A 20,899-nucleotide genomic window follows, 5' to 3' on the forward strand; every position below is an offset into this window, starting at 1 on the left:
ACTTTAAAAATTGAAAAAAAAAATGCAGAAAATGTTTTTCTCCATGCTGCTTAAAAATGCAGAAAATGGTTTTGAAAGTTATTTTAAGGGAATATCTTATAAACTTGGGTTGTAATGAAAAAAAAATCATATCTGAAACTTAACTAAACTAACACACCTAAATAATTTAAATCCATAAACTAACAAAAACAAGCCTCAACTCTCAAATTAAGCTATTCTTTCCCTTTGATTTGCATACTGTGATGTCCAACATATTGAATCATCAAGTTAAAATGCAGCAAAATTTGTGAACCAACCAAAATCCTGTTCTACAGACCAATTTGCTCATAGGATTGTAATATGATTATTACCTGATCCAATGATAAAAATACGAGAAACTACAGCATATGAGACACTAAAATAACAGACTAAATACATTGAGATCTTCTAGTCTTACTCAGAAATCTGTCTATTTGCGTCCGACAAAGATTCGACAGAGCTTTTACCACCAATTAAGTGGTGAAGAAGCACACCTGCTGCTACACTAACATTTAAGCTTTCCACAGCCAAAAATGAAAGAAACTCTTTACCAGCGATCTCGCTATTTAAACTGGTACTTTCACCTTCTAGTTCACTAGCAGATGAGTCTAGAGGAATATTACCAGCAATTTTAACCAACTGAGTACATGATCTCTCCACCAAAGGCCTCAAACCTGTGCCCTCACTGCCCAAAACAAGAATAGTCGGTGGACCAGGTTCGATCTCATTCAATGAAATCGCTTTAGAGGAGACAGATCCTCCAAGAACTCGCCAACCGTTTTCGGCCGAAGACACTAAGAATTGCATCATATTCTTGCAATATCTAAGTTCCATTAACTCAAGCGAGCCTGCACTTGCTTTGCTCACAACACCGCTCAATGGAGCTGAATTCTTTGCACATAAAACTATCCCGGTAGCTCCAAAAAAATACGAAGACCTGATAATTGCCCCCAAATTCTGAGGATCAGTAACCTCGTCCAAAGCTACCCAAAGAGAACCCTTGCCTTCCTCAAGAGAAAAAGGTTCCAATTCCTGTATTTTCACCATCTCAAGCGGCGAAGCGTCTAATACCAAACCTTGATGAGGTCGGTTGTCCGCTACCATATTCAGATCATGTTTTGATGCTTCTTTTATACTTATATTGAGCTTTTCAGCAATCTTAAGAACCCTCTCAAACCCTTTCTTGTCTTTCTTTTTCCTGTTGTTGCTACTCAAATCCAACCCTTGTTGCACATACAATGCATAGAACTCCCTTCTTCCAGCTGACAATGCAGCCAAAACTGGACCAACCCCATAGATTCCTTCACCAACAACCTTGGGCACAGTGGATTCAGTAGCCTCTCTCCATGTCTTTCTACCCCAATTCTCATTACTATCCCATCTTCGATATTCAGGTCTTTCCGATCCACCTTGGAACCTATTCCTTATGTTATCCCACCTTGGATCATCAACACCCTCCTCCTCCTCCGCATTCTCCACATCCTCCATTTCATCATCATTTCTTTCTTCAACATTATCATCAATTCTTTCTTCTACATTATCATCAAATTTACCATATCTTTTAGATAGTGCATTGTTAGCACTCCTCTTATCATCAAATTTACCATACCTATTAGAGGGTGTGTTGTTAGCACTCCTCTTATCATCAAATTTGCCAGACCTAGCACTCCTCTTACCATCGAATTTGCCGTACCTATTAGAGGGTGTGTTGCTAGCAATTCTCTTATCATCAAATCTACCATATCTGCTACCACCATCACTTCTACGCTCTCTCGCCTTCTCAACAAACTCATTCTTCTTTTCCTTATCTGAATCACCACCTTTCACCGAAAAAGTTGATTCTCGCAATCTCTGCTTAAATTCTGGAACTGTTGTTTTCTCTAACCTATCAACTGATTGTTCCCAAGAGGACTTAACACTCACATTCTTCACCGAATCCTCTTGAACAGAACCTCTAACATTGACCCTTTTTGCTTTCTCCACCACTCTACTTTCCTTAACTCCATCCATTTCTAGCCAAGGAAGCTGCTTCTCAGCACTTCTCGCACCACAGTATCTTCTAGCAATCTGTAACATAAACCCATACGGATTTAACGGTTTTCCCATTTCAAGGGTTCGAAATTTACATCTGGGGTTTGTAAAGATGGAATTTTTATGGGAAGAAAATTGGGTGTTTACAGTGGGGAGTGAATTGAAGCATCTGGGTTGCGAAGATATTTTAGATGCAAGAGGAAATGCTTGGGTTTTGGAGATATTGGTGTACATTGAAATAGCAGAAGAAGTGAAGAATTATGAAGTGTTTGAAACGGAAAACCAGAGAGGAAAATCAAATATTGATGGAGTGGATTAAGGAAGAAGAAACAATGAAAAAATGTTATCCAATTAGGGTTACATTCATGTGAAATTAGGGCATTGTGAAGACTCCAGAGACGGATAGGAGTAGTTATCGATTTCAGATGGGACTGACCTAAACGACTTCGTTTCATAGTACTCCATGCGGGTCCCAGAATAAATCTAATATTTAACATTCTCACAAGTATTAAAAAAAATGTAATTAATGAGAAATAATAATTTTTTTATCAAATTATCTTTATCAACAATTGTAAAATGAAAAAATAATAAATTAAAAATATTAATTAAAAAATATAATAGAATTTTTTAATTAAGAGATATAATAGAAAAAAAATAAAAATTATATTGTCAAATATTTTAAAATAAATAATTTTTTAAAATTCAACAATTATTTTAGAATGAAAAAACTAACACATTTTGATTTGATTCGAAACATGTATCTTAAATAAAATATATTTAATATATTAATTTATTTTAAAATAAATCATTATGAAAGATATTAAAATAATTTTATATGAAGCATGAAGTATTTTGTTAATATTTTAAAAGAGATTAATTAAAAAATCGCTTTACATTGTCCTCCAATTAAAATGAATTCTTTTGATACATTAGCATCAAAATTAAAAATAAAATAAAATATTTTGATTAAATTATTCTAATTTAAAAAATTCAAACGAGTCATTGACTATATCAAACGGTTGAATTACTAGGTTATTTTTATTTTTATAAAAAGGTCAATATATTAGAAAAACACTAAAACAAAAAAGGGAACAAGTTAGCCTCGAAATTAAGAGAATATAAAAAAGGTAATCCTAACATATTCTTTACAAAATCATTCTGAATTCCGAGAAGAATGGAATCAAAAAAAGCGAGCGCGTTGGTGTCGAGTGCAAAGTTTGCCAAAAAAGTGGCACATGTGTTACCTTCTTTATAGATGTGTGTTATAACTAAGTTAAAATGACTAGGATGAATACAAGAAATCCAACGGCTTCTAAACATCCACGGGACCAAAGAACGGTTAGATAAAGCTTTGGTAATCAAAAGAGAATCAGTCTCAAGCCATAACTTCGTCCAACCCCTGTCGATTGCAATTTCCATAGCTTTGATAACAACTCCAAATTCAGCATGAAGGGGAGAAACACAATTGAACCGTTATGCATAGGTTAGGACAAAGTTACCAAGATGATTACGGAAGATGCCATCACCGCCAACAACAGTAGAATCGTAAGCAAAAGCTCAATTAGTATTACATTTAATCCAGCCATTAGAAGGGGAGCCCAAAGAATTTCTTTAATGAATGGTGTTTTTGGAGGCTTAATAACAACATTGAAGGCTTTAATGATATGTAAATTTTTCATATTAATGAAAGAAGCCTTGAAAGTGTTATTTTGGACAACATAACCTGCTGCATAATCCTCTTCTTAGAGTTCCCAACTGTAAGTTTATTTCTTCCATGTTTTGAATCATTACAGGCTTTCCAAATCTCGGCCAAAGTGTTGATGACCGCCACATCAACCACAGTCGCAACTTAAGGCTATGACCTATCGTAGAGATGTAACTAGTCTGCATTAGAGGTAGGAAAGGTGGATAAATCCAACTTGCCTCTAACCCAGTTACAAATGTCCATGGAGAAACCACAATCGAAAAACAAATTATTAATGGATTCAATAGTAGAGCAGCAAAGAGAACATCTAGAGGCTAAGTAAGAACCATGCACCATTAAAATATCATTAGTGGGGAGATTTTGATGAAAAAATCTTCAGGTCAAGATAACACAACTAGGAGGAATATTGGGATTCCAAAGAGTTTTACCCCAGCATGCCATTATCAATCTTGCACCAAAACTGAAAATCAGCAGAATTTTTCGGGCAAAAGACGAAGTTCTCGATCAAAGAGTGGAGAAAGGGGAACCATTCAAACCAATTGTCAAGGATATGCGAAGAACCCTGCTGTAATAAATCTCCAACCAGGATGTTAGGTCGACACTATAATGAATCAGAGAGAGCGGATCCATGCGAAGGATGAGAAGATCTCCAACCCAATAATCCATCCAAAATATGATTTGATCGCCCTTTCCAATGGACCAATAAGAGTTTCGAAGTAAATTGGGAACCTTCACTTTGATACTAGTCCAAATTATGGACGAAATGTGATGATCAATGAATCTGTAAGGTCTAGATATCTGTTTTTTTAGAATAATAGCTCACCTTTCATTACAATTTATGAGATCCCAAATAAGTTTGAGATTTGCAGCTTCATTCAAAGTGATGATAGATCTTAGACCTAAACCCATGTTAGCCAAAGGTTGACAAACTTTTTTCCAAGCCACAGTGCAAATTTTCCTAATGTTGATACTGTCAAACCAAATGAAATTTCTACAAGCAGCCTCCAACTTTTTGAGAATAGAAACAGACCAAAAAGTATATTTAACGAAGTAAACAAACAAACTATGAATGACAGGTTTAACCAATGTAAGCCTACCCGCCATAGAAAGGCAAGATCCTTTCCAATTAGAGAGCTTAGAAAGAATTTTGTCAGCAATGGGTGTCATGTATTTTTTCTTCACTATCGATGAAAGGAATGTCCCCATGATTGAAACCAATTAGTCTAATGATTTTGTTTCTTCTTCTGTTAGATAAATGGCCAGAAAAAATTCTAGATTTCAACAGACTAATTACTTGACCAGATGCAACGGAATAAATCTTGAAGATAGAGCATAGAATTTTGACATTAGATATTTTAGCATTGCAAAATAAAAGGATGTCATCAGCATACATAATATGCGAAGGCATATAATTGTTTTTAGCAGCTTTAATGAGGTGCAAAGAACCAGCATCCACCGCTTTGGAAATAAGCCTATTAAAATCGTCCTCAACCAAACAATAAATGAAAGGGGATAAGGGGTCCCCTTGTCTGACCCTTCTATTGCAATTGAAATAGCCGTAAGATTTCCCATTAAAGTTGATAGAAAGAAAAGTCGAGAAAAGAATAGTTTGAATCCACTCACTAAACAAAGAGCAGAAACCAAAACATTTGATCAGACCAATGAGTCACTGACCGGACCGCATAATTTCTAATTCAATTTATATAAATTAAAAATATATATATATTCATGAAATAAATTTCATAACTATAAAATCTAAAAAGATTCTAAGAATTTATTCATGCAAATAAATTGAATAATAGTTTTAAATAAAATTCCAACTTCCAAATAAACGGTGCTTATAAATTAACAACAGTTGAAAAAATAATTGTATAATATAATACTACTGATAAAAAAAATAGCAAGTATGATATTTCGCCTTTTGTAGTAATAAAGAGGAAATTCCACGAATGTCGATCTCAAGGACTGCAAGTTAATATCGAGTTTAAATCATCGTTCAATTAAACAAAAACTATTGTCGGGGGTTTTAGATTCCGATTTATATAAATAAAGGCAAAAGAAATAATACTGTAAAAATAAGGGTTTGCAATGGAAGAGGAACAATGCTAGGGAATGTGTATAATTTGTCCCTGTAATAACTCTGAGTCACTATTGCATCAACAAATACCAATTACTACCAGTTCTCAAGGGTATTTTCTCCCAAGTCCTTGGTAAGAAAACATTTAATCATTCTACCCTAATTTATATGTCCATAGGAAATTATCGGTGAAGTTAAGCCTTATTATATCAAGAATGCTCTGATTCATACAGGGTATCCCTAATTGATAACCATACAACAATCTCGATTGTTCCGAAAGAGAAAACATTAAGCACATCAAAAGATTATCGTAAAAATAATATTATAAATGCAATCATAAACTCAAAGTCATTACAGATCTAAATCAGGGACACCTCCTAGTATTGGGGGATTTAGCTACTCATATTGTTCAAAACAGATTCAAGATAAAAAAATACACATTACAAGTAATTGGATGACTTGGATCTTCAATCGTTTCCGCTGATGAAAATCTTCCGCTCTCCGAATTCCTTTATCTCTATAATTCTCGATCGTCTGACAATTCTCTATGTTCTCCTCGTTCCAAAGTGTCTTTTCCTCTTGTAGAAACTCTCATAAAATAGTGAAAATTCTCTTGGCAAAGGTTGGAAATCCCCAAAACATCCTTGCAGCTCAAGCCCAGGTAAAAAGCCCAAAAATTGGAAGAATCTGCGTCTGGGCTGACACGGCGGGTGGCCATGTCAGCTCTCTGCCTTGTTGTTTCCTTCCTGACACGCCCCAGGTCACCTGACACGGGCCGTATCAGCTGACCCGGGTGGCCGTGTCAGGGCCCTTGTCTTGAACATTGCTTGTTCTTTCTTTGCCTTCCTCTTGACACGACCCGTTTCAGGTGACACGGGTGGCCGTGTCAGGCCTCATGAACTGGAAAATATTCTTTTCTCAAATTCCGAAAATTTCCACTTTCTCACATTGAGTCCATTAGATCTTCTACCTGGACCTGGAGGGCACAAACACAGACAACCAAAACATAAAATCCCAAAAATACAAAATAAACTAAAAATTGATAAAATGCTTAAATAACTTACGGAAATGAAAATTAACTTCAAAGGTACCATAATGCGCATAAAGTGTTCAAGAATCCTTGGTTTCTTATCGGATAAGTAACGAAAACATAGTGAAAATGGTGATCGATCACAACCCCAAACTTAGATCGTTGATTGTCCTCAAGTAATGTTCTACACGACACAGTGTTACTTCCCAAAATTGAATTCTTACCACAATACTGCTGAGATCTTTCGGCAATGCCTTTATTCTTCCTTTCATAGTCCCTGCTTTTCCTAATGAGTTTTCCTCCACACTTCCAGATTGACGTACTGCTTCACATGTCAACTTATATCACACTCTCATCAAGTCTCTCTGAGTTAAAGTGTTTACACTCACATTTCAGAATATGCAATATCAAGTCATAAATTTGAATAGTTTCTCCTTTCGTATCAACTACACATAACACACACTTTTTGAGGTCTTTTGGGTTGTAACGGGCTTGGGTCACGGTGTGGTAAATACAAACAAAAGGGAAAACGAGGGTTTGGGTTAGAGCCAATGTCATTATTCTTTTCACTGTGCTAGTTCTACATCTCATTTTCAATTCTTTTCTTTTTCAGTTTGTATTGCTCAATTTTCTTCTTTTTTCCTTGATTTTCTCTTCTTTTTTTCAACTGAGTGTTTCTCATTCAGTGAGTGCTTTCCTCGTACCATCGAAAAGAATTTTTTTTCGATGGTCTTTTTTCTTAATTTTTTTATTTTTCAAACAACTTTTTTTAGTGTATTAGTCAAATTTGCTTACACTATATTTTGGTTTGTGATGGCTAATAATGTACACGTTTTGTCGGCTTGCGTTTTGATCCAGATAACATCATGTACACCTGTAAATATTATATAGGATTAAATGCACTTTTGGTCCCTCTAGTTTGGACGTTTTAAACAATTGGTTCCCCTATTACAAAACCAATTATTTTGGTCCCTTAATTTTGATGGCCTTTGAATTTTTATGGCCCCTCCACTTTTGCGTAGGTGGCAGTGATGATTAGGATTTAAAAATTATTTTTAATTACGTGAAATCACTGACTAGGATAATTTATTTTTTAATAATTTTTTAATAATGATTAGGATGATTTATTATTTAATTTTTTTATCTAATTAATTAATAATTTTAATTATGTCTTTTTAGAAATTAATTAATTAAGTTTTTAATAAATTAGTTAATTAAAATTATGAAAAGTACTTTGAACCTTAAGCTCATTTCATTTTGGCACTAGCCAAATATTCAAGTTTATAAGTAGTAGTATTATTGAGATATATAAACACTAACTAAATTTATTAAAACTTCAATGTGAGAAACAAAACCCATTCTACACATGTAACCTTGTTTCTTTTCAATCTAATTGCATAACTTCCATCTCCATCTTCCGAAATCATTCTTGTTTGTGACTGCGACATTTCTTTGGTAGTATTATTGTTGCTAGTTTCCTTGAAGTTGCCTTGAGCAATTGCTTAAAACGTCCAAATTAGGGGGAACCAAAAGTGTATTTAAACCTATTATATAATGTGTGGTTGTTGTTTGTTATTGATTTTATTTCATTGTGTTTAAAGTCGAATTTAAAATTGTGGATTCGACATTTATATATCGTTATGCCATCGGATTCTCGTTTGATACATTGATACGATTTCGCAGTGTGATGACTCTTGCGTAATACATTTCGTTTTTGTTGCCGTTATGCACAAACCGACTTTGAGCACATTATGTGTAGTGTGTGTATTTATTTGCTATACGCTTATTCTAATGTAGATTGTGAGGTTTACTTCATCTCAGTTTAATACAATTTTCTTTACCATTGTGTATATTAAGCCTCACTTTGCATTTTCAATTTGTTGAGCGTTTGAGTTCATTCCGTGCCATTTTGCAATGATAAGTTCTACGTTAGCATTTCTTTCGATTCATGAATAGCACCCATAGAAGAAACACAACCTTTGGAAAAAAATCATTATACCGTTTGCATAAAAAGTATGAGAAGCAACATGCATGCCTCTAAAAGCCTTAATTAACTTGATCTTGTTGTTTGAAACCAACTTGTTTATCCCGCGGCTTAAGACATTTTCGACAATTCAAAATAATAAAGGAGACAAGAGATATCCTTGCCTAACCCTCATGTGAGAAGAGAAGTAACTATGGAGACTACCATTGATAGATATAGAAACAAAGGGCAGTTGCAGAATGCAATGTATCTAATTGTAGAAAGTTTGATTAAAACCAAATTGCCTTAAGAACCGATAAAAGAAACGACCAACTCAAGGTATCATAAGTCTTAGAAATGTCTACCTTCATAGCAACATTACCTCCAAGGGATTTGTTATGCATCAAGTTAGCCACATCCGATGTGAGACAAATACATTCCTTTATGCTTCTACCATGAATGAATCATTTATGCTAGTTTGAGATAATGTGTGGCAACAACTGCACGAGCCTATCAGCAAGAATTTTTGTAATTATCTTATGCTTGTAATTAGCCAAAATCATGGGTCTATAATAATCGACACTCTCTACTTCTTGAGTTTTGGTGATAAGGACCACCGTGTTGGAATTATAATCGAGGAGAATCCATCTATCCATAAAGAATTGCAAAGTTGCTTTGACCACATCATCCTTAATCATATTCCAGTAAATTTGGTAGAAAAATGGGCAAAAACCATGTGAACAAGTAACATTATCCTTCTTTAAACTAAAAGTGGCATCGTAGATTTCCTCGACTGAAGTTAGTATATTTAGCACATAGTTGACATGATCTATCACTAATGGTATTTTCTAGGATGAAATTAAAAAAATTCGAAATTACTTTTTCAATCCAAATTTATAAGTTTAAGTTTATTTTTTGAAAAGTTTAATTTTAGACAATTTAATCACTTAATAACTTAATATAGCCTAATTTGGTAAATAAAAGAAGAGATGCCACTGCCATTCCTACATTTCCGTACACTTTACCACCGCATCAGCCACTCTAACACTCCCCTCAGTGTTCGCAAACTCATGGCCGCCGCCGTGCCCATAAGCCCATCAAACACACGCCTTGGATGGATCGGCACCGGCGTAATGGGCCAATCCATGTGCGCCCATCTCATCCGAGCCGGCTACACCCTCACCGTCTTCAACCGCACCCCATCCAAAGCCCAACCACTCCTCGACATCGGAGCCAACCTCGCCGCCTCCCCCCACGACGTCGCCTCTCAATCCGATGTCGTTTTCACCATCGTCGGCTATCCCTCCGACGTCCGCTCCGTTCTCCTCGACCCTAACTCCGGCGCTCTAGCCGGACTCAAATCCGGAGGAATCCTCGTCGATATGACCACCTCAGATCCCAGCCTCGCCGTCGAAATCTCCGCCGCTGCATCCTCCAAAAACTGCCACTCAATCGACGCCCCAGTCTCCGGTGGAGACCGCGGCGCAAAGAACGGAACCCTAGCAATCTTCGCCGGCGGAGACGAATCAATAGTTAAAAAACTCGAACCGTTGTTTACACCATTGGGGAAAGTGAACTACATGGGTAGTAGCGGAAAAGGCCAATACGCGAAGCTGGCAAATCAGATAACAATAGCTTCAACAATGGTAGGATTAATTGAAGGGATGATTTATGCTCACAAAGCCGGACTCGATGTAGGGTTGTACCTCGATGCCATTTCGACCGGTGCAGCGGGTACAAAGTCGCTTGATTTATACGGGAAGAGAATCTTGAAGAGGGATTTTGCAGCAGGGTTTTATGTGAACCATTTTGTGAAGGATTTGGGAATTTGTTTGAAGGAGTGTGAGAAATTGGGTATTGCTTTACCTGGTTTGGCACTTGCTCAACAGCTTTACGTGTCGCTTAAGGCTCATGGGGAAGGTGATTTGGGTACTCAGGCACTTATTCTGGTTCTTGAGAGACTCAACAATGTTTCTCTACCGCCTCTGGTTTGAAATCAAAGACAGTGTCGCGGTTGTGTAATAAGAGATTTGATGGATCTGTTGTCTGTCTTTTGTCTGAAGTATGAATCATATGATGTTGTATGTTTTGGCTGTTCAATTTGGTTTCTTGTTCATGCTGTTGTGCTATGGTGGACTTGTTCATTTTGAATGTTTCAACGAAAGGGGTTTCGAATGTTTCACAGGGGAGGAGAATGAAGGAAATGTAAGGTTATGAACAATGAATTTTTTAGAAGAAAGAATGTGCAAGTCTATTGTTTTAAGTATATCAAACAAGGAAATACGTTTCAGTTTTTGTTGATCATAGCCTATAATACCTTTGCTTGTTAACATGTTATAGATCAATTGTATCTTTGAATTGGTGTTGAAATTGTTCTACTTTCCATTCTATTGAGAGATTTTCTTCTATCTTAGTTATATGTAATGCATGACCAAAACTTCTATAAGTAGTGTGTCATTAGTGTATTCAGGCTTTGATATCACATAGTCTTGATATATAGGGGAACATCTAAATTGCTACAGCAAGAAAATGGTGCATCTGCCCTTTGATTTTAGAATTCTCTTTTCCAAGCACTTTGGTTGTTCCAAGACTTCTCTTTTCCAAGCACTTTGTTTAGTTTTTCAATTGTTATTGGATGCAGAGCACAAACAAACAGGTTTTTGGTATTCATCGCTTCTTTGGCAAATGGTATGGCAGAAGTAGGACTATTTTATCTTGTACCCCCAACAATTATCTTTCCACTTCTACATTTTTAAAAATATTTTAATTATAATACTGTTTTTCTATTTATTATTAATCTTTTTTCTAAATTGGAAAATTGTGTACCTCTACACCACTAGTTTAGCCGATATCGTTATTTAAAGATTTTTGGTATGTAATTTATAATCAAATAATTTGATAGGATTATATGTTTTTTGGATAATTTATATAACATAATTTGGTTATAAATTTTTTGAATAATTTATAATCAAATAATTTGATAGGATTATATGTTTTTTGGATAATTTATATAACATAATTTGGTTATGAATTTTCTGATATTTTTTAAAAATATTTTGCAATGACATAAATAAATCATGGCTTCAAAATCGGTCTCAAAAGTAGACAGACCATGTTTATAAATTGTTGCCAAAAGTTGAAAGATCATGGTTAGAAACGTTTCCAAAAGTGAATTTATGTCTATAAATTATTGCCAAAAGTGGAAAGATCATGCTTAGAAATGTTTGTCAAAAAATAAATTTGTTGATTAGAAAATTACATTAAGTAAGACGATAACGGTTTTCTTTATTGTAGGTCATCATTTCTCACTATTATCTAAATTCATTTTTGTTGTAACCCTAAATATCTTATCTATAAATTATCTGGAATGCAATTTTTATAATATGAATCAGATAACTTTGTAAAAAGACTTATGGAGAACTTAATATAATAGACAACGGTTTTATTTATCTTAGACAACGATTTTTCATTGTTAATGCTTTCGATTTAATGTAAAGGAGAATGGAGTAGGACTATGAAGCGTCACTGACCTTATCGACGAAACAAGAGATCTCATCCATATTCGATCATTATCCCTCAAACAAAAGGCGGTAACAAAATACAAATCTAAAGTGTTTCGAAGAGAAATACAAAATAGCGACTTGGTTTTAATACAAGTCTTCGTGCCCACCCAACAGGGGAAACTACAACCTAATTGAGAAGGACTGCATCACATATACTAGAAGTTTCCTAACATATCCTACAAGCTCGAGGATGGACAACTCATTTTTAAAATTAACCTAATATATTATTATAGTTGATTGATTAAAAATGTGAGTGTATTTAGCAATGTATGAATCTTATTGAAAAACCTTTATTATTTGTAGTACATTTATTTGACTTGACAGTCGACTTAAATGCTAGAGTTCCACATGAAGATATTTTACGTCTTAAAGGGTCATACAAATGTTGGACTTCCACTGAAAATCCCTATCTATTTAAAAGGACAATACGAATGATGGACTTCTATAAGAAGATCATTATCGTCTTAAAAGGACAATACAAATGTTGGACTTTCACAAGATGATCATTGTCGCCTTAAGAAAGGAAATACAAACGGTAGATTACGTTAAAGGTCCTTTCTTCCCCAAGGGTAATTTAAACACGGTCTCTATAAAAGGGACTAAATTAAAGTCTCGTCAGAGGGACTCAACTAAATTTTCGCTTGAGGGACTGAACTAGAGCTCGCATGAGGGACTCGACTAAAGTCTTAATAGAAGGACTCAACTAAAGTCTCGCATGAGGGACTCAATTATAGTCTCTCCATAGTGACTCGACTAAAGTCTTTTCTGAAAGAATCAACTTAAACCTCGTCTAAAATGTTCCATTTAAAGTTTCCTCTGAGTTAATCCTAATGAAAAAAATGAAATTAAATTACTTCTTCCTTTACATGCCCTCGTGCTTTAGGGACGGTGTATAGATATATTTTTAAAAGGTCCACAAAGGGCGATATGGAGGCAAGGGATATAACATTTCGTCCATAGTATATCCATGGTCACCCATTTTCTAGATCGAGTGTTCATTTACTGGATTAGTCGCCCTCTCCTCGAGTACATACTTCTTCGATAACTTTCCCAAAGCGTTCAATCGTAGAAGGTGACGTAACCCTATTCCACAACGATATAGAAGAAGTCTTAGAAAAATGGATCAACTACCCTATTCCATTTTCTTAAGGCGACAATGATTATCTTGTGGAAGTCCAACATTTGTATTGTCCTTTTAAGACGATAATGATCTTCTTATAGAAGTTCATCATTCGCATTGTCCTTTTAAATAGATAGGGATTTTCCCGTGGAAGGAAATACAAACGGTGGATTACGTTAAAGGTCTTTTCTTCCCCAAGGGTAATTTAAACACAGTTTCTATAAAGAGGGACTAAATTAAAGTATCGTCAGAGGGGCTCAACTAAATTTTCGCTTGAGGGACTGAACTAGAGCTCGCAAGAGGGACTCGACTAAAGTCTTAATAGAAGGACTCAACTAAAGTCTCGCATGAGGAACTTAATTAAAGTCTCTCCATAGTGACTCGACTAAAGTCTCTTCTGAAAGAATCAACTTAAACCTCGTCTAAAATGTTCCATTTTAAGTTTCCTCTGAGTTAATCCTAATGAAAAAAATGAAATTAAATTACTTCTTCCTTTATATGCCCTCGTGCTTTAGGAACTATGTATAGATATATTTTTAAAAGATCCACAAGGGGCAATATGGAGGCAATGGATATAACATTTCGTCCATAGTATATCCATGGTCGCCCATTTTCTAGATCGAGTGTCCATTTTCTAGATTAGTCGCCCTCTCCTCGAGTACATACTTCTTTGATAACTTTCCCAAAGCGTTCAATCGTAGAAGGTGATGTAACCCTATTCCACAATGATATAGAAGAAGTCTTAGAAAAATGAATCAACTACCCTATTCCATTTTCTTAAGGCGACAATGATCATCTTGTAGAAGTCCAACATTTGTATTGTCCTTTTAAGACGATAATGATCTTCTTATAAAAGTCCATCATTCGTATTGTCCTTTTAAATAAATAGGGATTTTCCCGTGGAAGGAAATACAAACAGTGGATTACGTTAAAGGTCCTTTCTTCCCCAAGGGTAATTTAAACACGGTCTCTATAAGAGGGACTAAATTAAAGTCTCTTCAGAGGGACTCAACTAAATTTTCGCTTGAGGGACTGACATAGAGCTCGCATGAGGGACTCGACTAAAGTCTTAATAGAAGAACTCAACATAAGTCTCTCCATAGTGACTCGACTAAAGTCTCTTCTGAAAGACTCAACTTAAACCTCGTCTAAAATGTTCCATTTAAAGTTTCCTCCGAGTTAATCCTAATGAAAAAAATGAAATGAAATTACTTCTTCCTTTACATGTCCTCATGCTTTAGGGACTGTGTATAGATATATTTTGAAAAGGTCCACAAGGGGCGATATGGAGGTAAGGGATATAACATTTCGTCCATAGGATATCCATGGTCGCCCATTTTCTAGATCGAGTGTCCATTTTCTGGATTAGTCGCCCTCTCCTCGAGTACATACTCTTTCGATAACTTTTCCAAAGCGTTCAGTCGTAGAAGGTGATGTAACCCTATTCCACAACGATATAGAAGAAGTCTTAGGAAAATGGATCAACTACCCAATTCCATTTTCTTAAAGGTGGTTGTCATTTCTAAGGGCCTTGGATTAATGCCCATCACAACTATAAATATCTCAATTCTGAAGTTGAGAGGGACAATCTCATATACACACAAATACTAAATACGCAAAATTTCTCGCCCTCTACGTGAGCTAGCTCTAAATCATATAACCCCCCTAAAATCTCTAACAACCCGTAATTACTAGGGGTTGTCACGTATTATATTTTTAACAAGTACAAATCTACTTTCCACTAACGAGGAGTAAGATTATTTATGGTTCAGTCAGAAAACCGACCGAACTATAGTAAGTTTGAACCAAACCATAGTAAAAGGCCAATTAATCAAACCATAGTAAAAAGTCACCCGAATCAAACTCTTTCAATTTACTTAGAATTGAACGGAACCAAAATTATTGATTTAGTATATCGGTTCAATATTCTGAACCGTACAAAATCGTTAGATGACAATTTTTTATAAACCAAACTTTTGTTAAAGAATCAAGTCATTATATATTTTTTCTATTTTTTTAAATAAAAAAAACTTAATTCGTTTTAAGCCGTTTTCATTTTTAATTTCATTTTTGGTTTGATTTATTTGTTGTCATTTCGTTCAATTATATAATTGATTGTGCAACACATTCGGTTCACTAACCAAAGATAATGAATTATTCGGTTATTTTAACTTCAATTCAATTTTATAATTGGATTTGACGGGTTTTTTAACCGTTCTAGTGAGGAGTCCAATTAAAACCAGAGAAGTCTTTGTTATTAAGACCTTTTCTTCTTTTTGAGTTATGTTATCCCGGATCAAAACTTCTATAAGTCGTGTATCATTAGTGGATTCAGGCCCTGATACCATATAGTCTTGATATACCAGGAACATCTGACATGCCATAGCAAGAAAATGGTGTATCTGAGGACTGAGCGAACTGGCGGTTGTCTTTTGAGAAGATAGTTTTCAGGTGGTGGTTGTGTTGGAAAATGAGACACTAACATTTACCTAAGTTTATGTTTTTTGCATTTAGTTCTAAAATAACTTTACTCATAGACATTGATGTACCTTTCTACATCACAGAGAGGAGCATTTACTTACTAGTAACGTGATATGTGATCCACACAGGAGAAAGACAGAAAATGTGTCTGTTGTAATATAGCATTATGGTTTGGTGGTCCTGCTGCATCGAAAAAGAGATAAAAGGAATCTGGTTGAAGTTAGTGATACTGATTTTTTTTTATGTTGTGGCCTATCTTAGAGTTACCGTTACGCATTCCACACACACAAAAAAAACGCTTTTCATCTCCAAGCACAAGGTTGACCGTAAACACCAGAGTTCGAACCTGACTCTCACAACTGTGTGTGAATTTCTAGTCGTCATAAGCACTTTGTCTACAGATAAAAAAAACTAGCTTGTCAATGTATAGTCCTGATTTTATTTATAGTTGAAAACGGGCTACATTCCGCAAAACATGATACACTCAAATACACTCAAAGTTAAGTTCATAACATTCATATTATTCCTTAAAACAAGAGAGACACAAACTTTCCAACCAAAATAATGAATCTCCGGGTAACCAACACCGGAGCATCCCCATAGTGGACATGGTCTACCCTTTAGATAGCTTCTTTGATGTGTTGATCGATTTCGTATGCAAACAAAAAAACGAAACTGATATTACAGGTCTTTAATTACCATTGCAATGGCATTAGGATTCCTCGACTCCCAAATACTGCGAATGTGAAGCTGCTAAAAGTGCTGCTCCAATGCCTGAACCATCATTAGCATGCTCAACGACAACTGTTTCCGCTGCTTCATCTCCAAGCAATTCCTTCAGCGTATTCTCCAAGCAAACTCTGAATTTCGTGTAGTGTTCAAACAACCCTCCGTCTAGTGCTACCACCGACTTTTGCTTCTCCCCAGCCTTAACCGTGTCTCTTCCTATTTTCTTGAGGATTCCTAAAATACCAGCAGCTGCAAGACGTGCACCGCGATAAGCAACAATGTCGCAAAGTTTCACAACGATCTTCCTTTGTTTTAGTGACGTGTTAGAGACCTGACAAAAAGGAAATCAGTAAGAAAAGACATCGGTTTGCAAAAACGTAGCACTTCACTTGATGATATGCGAGGCATGATCAGTAGAGCAGGCATGCGTACCTCTAATATATCCTTCAATTTGGTTCCAACCACTTTCAGATCCGGCGTTGTGTCGTGGTGGATGGAAGACATGTCAGGTGTCCTAATATAAAAGAAGTTAAAACTATGAAAGTTCTAATACTACACAAAGTAACGCGCTGCAATGAAGATTTACGCGATGAGCAACACAAGTGATATAGTGCAAAGACTGAAAATTAGGAGATATCAACGGGCGAAGGTTTGGTGGCAAACCTAAGTATAAATGGAATTTTCAATTTGGGAGGGACGGTATCTCCGAAAAACTCCGCTTCTTCGGCGATCTTCAATAAAGCTCTCCGTACAACTTCTCCCAAATACATGCCAGAAAGCAATTTCTCGAAAATCTGTGAACAATAGTAGAAGGATCAAAAGATGTTACAGATTCACATTGGTAATTTAAACCGAAGAATATAATAGAATAATTATCACTACCTGTTCTCCAGGGTTTAAGCTTTCAGCATCAAGATCATGATCATATTCGGTTAGAGGAAGGTGTGAAGATCGGAAATTGCCCCATTCCATGTTTATAACCTACAGTATTACGACATAGTTTGACACCAGTTTGTAGCACTGTAAGACAGTTACATCACACAAGAAACTCTCCTAATAAGTCATAACCTTACCATATCTCCTGATTTTGGCATTAGGCCGTGCCATTTTGGAATAGCATGTGCGCGTTCTACATATGCTGCATTTGTCCCTGTACCGAGAATCACAGCGGCAATAACATCCTGATTGTAGAATCTGCCTCCAGCCAATGTTCCAATTGTATCATTAACCTGCATAACATCATCAAGTTAGTTTTCAAATTCTTACTATAAAAAAAGAAAGAAATTCTAAAAGACGAGAGCGAGACTTACTAAAGCCGCAACCCGCATATCCAGGCCAATTTTTTCCAAGGACTTGGTTAGTTCTCCCACCACGTCTTCGCCAACCTACAAGCAAGCCATAAGGGAACTGTAAAACTCAAGGCAACAACAAAAAGAGAACTGTAACATGTGTTTCAAATAGAGAGAGACTCATTCGAATATCTGGATGCATCACAAAACAATCAATGTAAGAAGAATTACGGTATCATCAATACTGAAACCCTTAGTCCACTTTATTAGAGTCCCAGATGAAATTGATGTTTGCTTCACTGGGAACGAGAACGTAAAACCGAGTTCTCTTTGTCTTCCAGGTGGAGGATGAAAACCTTCCGGTTCCGACTCAACAAATTTTGCAAGAGCTGCAGCTATAAAATCAAACAATCCCTGTAACATACAACAGAATTCAATAAATACATATCCATCCGAGTGTAGGCAAACTCAACGCGCTTAATGATTTTTCGACAACACACTCACCTCTGAAGAACCAGTCATCAAATGAGGAGGAATTGAAACTTCATCGAACTCTTGGTTAATAACACCTTTATCTTTTCCACCTAAATGAACACGAAGAACGCGGAAGTTTGTGCCACCAAGATCTAGTGCATAATACAGTCCTTCCTCATCCCTACAAAAGTTGGAAACACGGATTGAACAACAAAGTCGAGGCTAAAAAGTAAAAATCATTCGCAGACGCAAAAGTTTCAAATTCTAGCTTCAAGAAAAAATCAATTCTACTCAAGAACATCAAAGATATCAAAATCAATTCTGTCATCTCCAAAAGTAGAAACAAAGAGTGTGTTTGTAATAAATAAACAGAACCTTTTATCAACTACTTTTTTTCATATCAATCAAGCAGAATATAATCTACAAGTCACGGACTGAATTAAAAACTGAAATCACTTTGAGAATTTGACAAAAAAAACATCACAAAAGTCAACTGCATATTAATGAAATCAGAACATAAACTATATCAAATCATGAACAAAAATTCAGAAAAAATGATGAATTTACTGACCCAGTTGGAAGATTATCAACATAGCTGATTAACATACTAAGCTTACTGCCACCTTCAGATGCAAGACCAGCATGCATCTCAACATCCATAGCATCAGCCAACTGTCTAAGCTTCCCAATAGGGGTCCCACACTTTTCCTCAAACTCCTTCAATATAGCCAATCCACGTGTCCACTTTCTCGAATTTATCATACGGTGGCGAACCACCAGCGCCGCCGCAGCACAGACGGCGGCGGTACAAACAACCGCAGCTCCCACTGCAACTCTACCCATGATATAAAAAAAAAGACAAATCCAAATCCGATTCCTAGAAAGTCGGAAGCTTTATGGTTGAATGAGAAAAACCCAGGATTGAAATTTGATTGGGAAAGTCTCAAAGATTCTTGTTGGTGTAGTTATTGGGTTGGGTGTGCATGGTGTGAGAAAATGAGAGTGTAGAGTTAGGGGTTAGGAAAGAAAGGTGAAATGACAGACAAGTTGAAGAAACATGAATGAATGAAGAAACATAGGAAATCAGACATATAGAAAAACAAAACAACAACAAAAGTTTTAGATCTGATTCTGTAGGAATGGAAAATTAGTTATTTGTTTAGTTAATCACACAATAACAATGAAAATTAGTTTAATTTATCTTTAAGTAAAGTATATTTGAATTGATGGAACATATCAGGTTGTTTTGGTATTTTGTTAGATAAAATAAAATCATATTTACAATTTCATTTATTTTATACTACCATCTTTCTAAACATAGTCTAGATGACAACTATGTAATGAAATTAATTAAGTCAAAATAATTGTATCCTGGTGAGTTCCACACCTAAAATAAATAATTAATTTTGAATAAATTAATTATATAAAATTGATTATAGTTAAAAATAATTTAAAGATAAAGTAATTTATATTTGAATAATAATTTTCATACTGTTTATTTCAGTAGATTTTCCAACTGTAACAAGTGATCAAGCCAATTTATTTTTATGAAGTAATTATGTATATAAAAAATTATAGAGCATATTTAACTTATGTATAGAAAATAATAATAAAGAATTAAATAGAAATGGAGCATCATTTAAATATTTTTACACTAAAGACATATTTATTTGTTTGTTTGTTAAAAAAAGGACAGGACAATGTCAAAACCAACATGTGTGAGAAAAAGAAGTTTACAAAAGTCCTTTTTTCAAAAAATTCCACATTATTAAATTACATTAAAGATATATTCTTTTTCCTTATCCCAAAAAAACTACATTATTTGGTAACATAGAATTAAAAAGCTGAAAAAATACATATATTTCTTTAATAATTTTATTATATGATAATGCTACTTAAGGATTTTAAATTTAAAACGATTTTAAAAAAACTGTAAATTCGTAAAAGAAAAAAAAATGTTATTGAGCATGTTTGGGATCTAATTGTATTTTAGATTATTTTTGTAAATCAAGTATGATATATTCTACTAATTATTTAATTGTATTTTAAACTTATTTGTTAGTATGACATATCTACTATTCTTCCGAGAAGCTATATCCAGTCATAAATTTTTAACAAATTTCAAAGCTCTTTTAAAAAATTGATTTTATATTTGCAATAAGTCTTTTTCAAGGTCAATAAATACAAAGTTGAAAATACAATTTTCTAGCATATTTTCATTGGAAAAGATTTAGATAGAATTCTTTAGTAGTGATTTTTTACTATTTTTGAATTAAAATATAACAAATTTATAATTTCATCGTATACATATGCAATTTTTTCATATTTTTACTCCATAAATAATATTTAAGTATATTTGTCATATCTTCATTAAAAAATAGTAAAAATCACACATAAAAATCAAGGATAACATCGAGTT

General features: G+C 34.9%; 3 protein-coding genes across 3 annotated transcripts; 1 reads left to right on the plus strand and 2 right to left on the minus strand.

The window, feature by feature from the left end:
• Window positions 1-202: 202 nt before the first annotated feature.
• On the minus strand, window positions 203-2,470 carry LOC127102127 (uncharacterized). The gene has a single exon (XM_051039538.1). It carries the CDS (start codon window positions 2,281-2,283, stop codon window positions 433-435), a length of 1,851 nt encoding a protein of 616 aa, XP_050895495.1. The 5' UTR covers window positions 2,284-2,470; the 3' UTR covers window positions 203-432.
• Window positions 2,471-9,753: 7,283 nt separating this feature from the next.
• LOC127101019 (probable 3-hydroxyisobutyrate dehydrogenase-like 1, mitochondrial) lies at window positions 9,754-11,211 on the plus strand. Its single transcript, XM_051038326.1, has one exon. The coding sequence runs from the start codon at window positions 9,814-9,816 to the stop codon at window positions 10,816-10,818; it is 1,005 nt and encodes a 334-aa protein (XP_050894283.1). The 5' UTR covers window positions 9,754-9,813; the 3' UTR covers window positions 10,819-11,211.
• Window positions 11,212-16,400: 5,189 nt separating this feature from the next.
• Window positions 16,401-19,646, minus strand: LOC127101022 (hexokinase-1). The gene is made up of 9 exons (XM_051038330.1): window positions 19,052-19,646; window positions 18,511-18,661; window positions 18,238-18,420; window positions 18,028-18,102; window positions 17,791-17,946; window positions 17,600-17,698; window positions 17,381-17,511; window positions 17,150-17,231; window positions 16,401-17,048 (listed from the first exon to the last, which is right to left on the minus strand). Exons 1-9 carry the CDS (start codon window positions 19,321-19,323, stop codon window positions 16,701-16,703), a joined length of 1,497 nt encoding a protein of 498 aa, XP_050894287.1. The 5' UTR covers window positions 19,324-19,646; the 3' UTR covers window positions 16,401-16,700.
• Between the last annotated feature and the right edge of the window lie 1,253 nt (window positions 19,647-20,899).

This window comes from Lathyrus oleraceus, chromosome 7, assembly GCF_024323335.1.
Source record: "Lathyrus oleraceus cultivar Zhongwan6 chromosome 7, CAAS_Psat_ZW6_1.0, whole genome shotgun sequence".
In the NCBI taxonomy this organism is placed as follows: Eukaryota; Viridiplantae; Streptophyta; class Magnoliopsida; order Fabales; family Fabaceae; genus Lathyrus; species Lathyrus oleraceus.

Coding starts and splice junctions, on each gene's coding strand:
- LOC127102127 (XM_051039538.1), bottom strand. CDS start 2,283: ATGTACACCAATATCTCCAAAACCCAAGCATTTCCTCTTGCATCTAAA.
- LOC127101019 (XM_051038326.1), top strand. CDS start 9,814: ATGCCACTGCCATTCCTACATTTCCGTACACTTTACCACCGCATCAGC.
- LOC127101022 (XM_051038330.1), bottom strand. CDS start 19,323: ATGGGTAGAGTTGCAGTGGGAGCTGCGGTTGTTTGTACCGCCGCCGTC. Junction 18,103..18,237: donor GTTTCAGTATTGATGATACC/GTAATTCTTCTT, acceptor GCTTGCTTGTAG/GTTGGCGAAGACGTGGTGGG. Junction 17,699..17,790: donor TGCCAAAATCAGGAGATATG/GTAAGGTTATGA, acceptor GTAATACTGTAG/GTTATAAACATGGAATGGGG.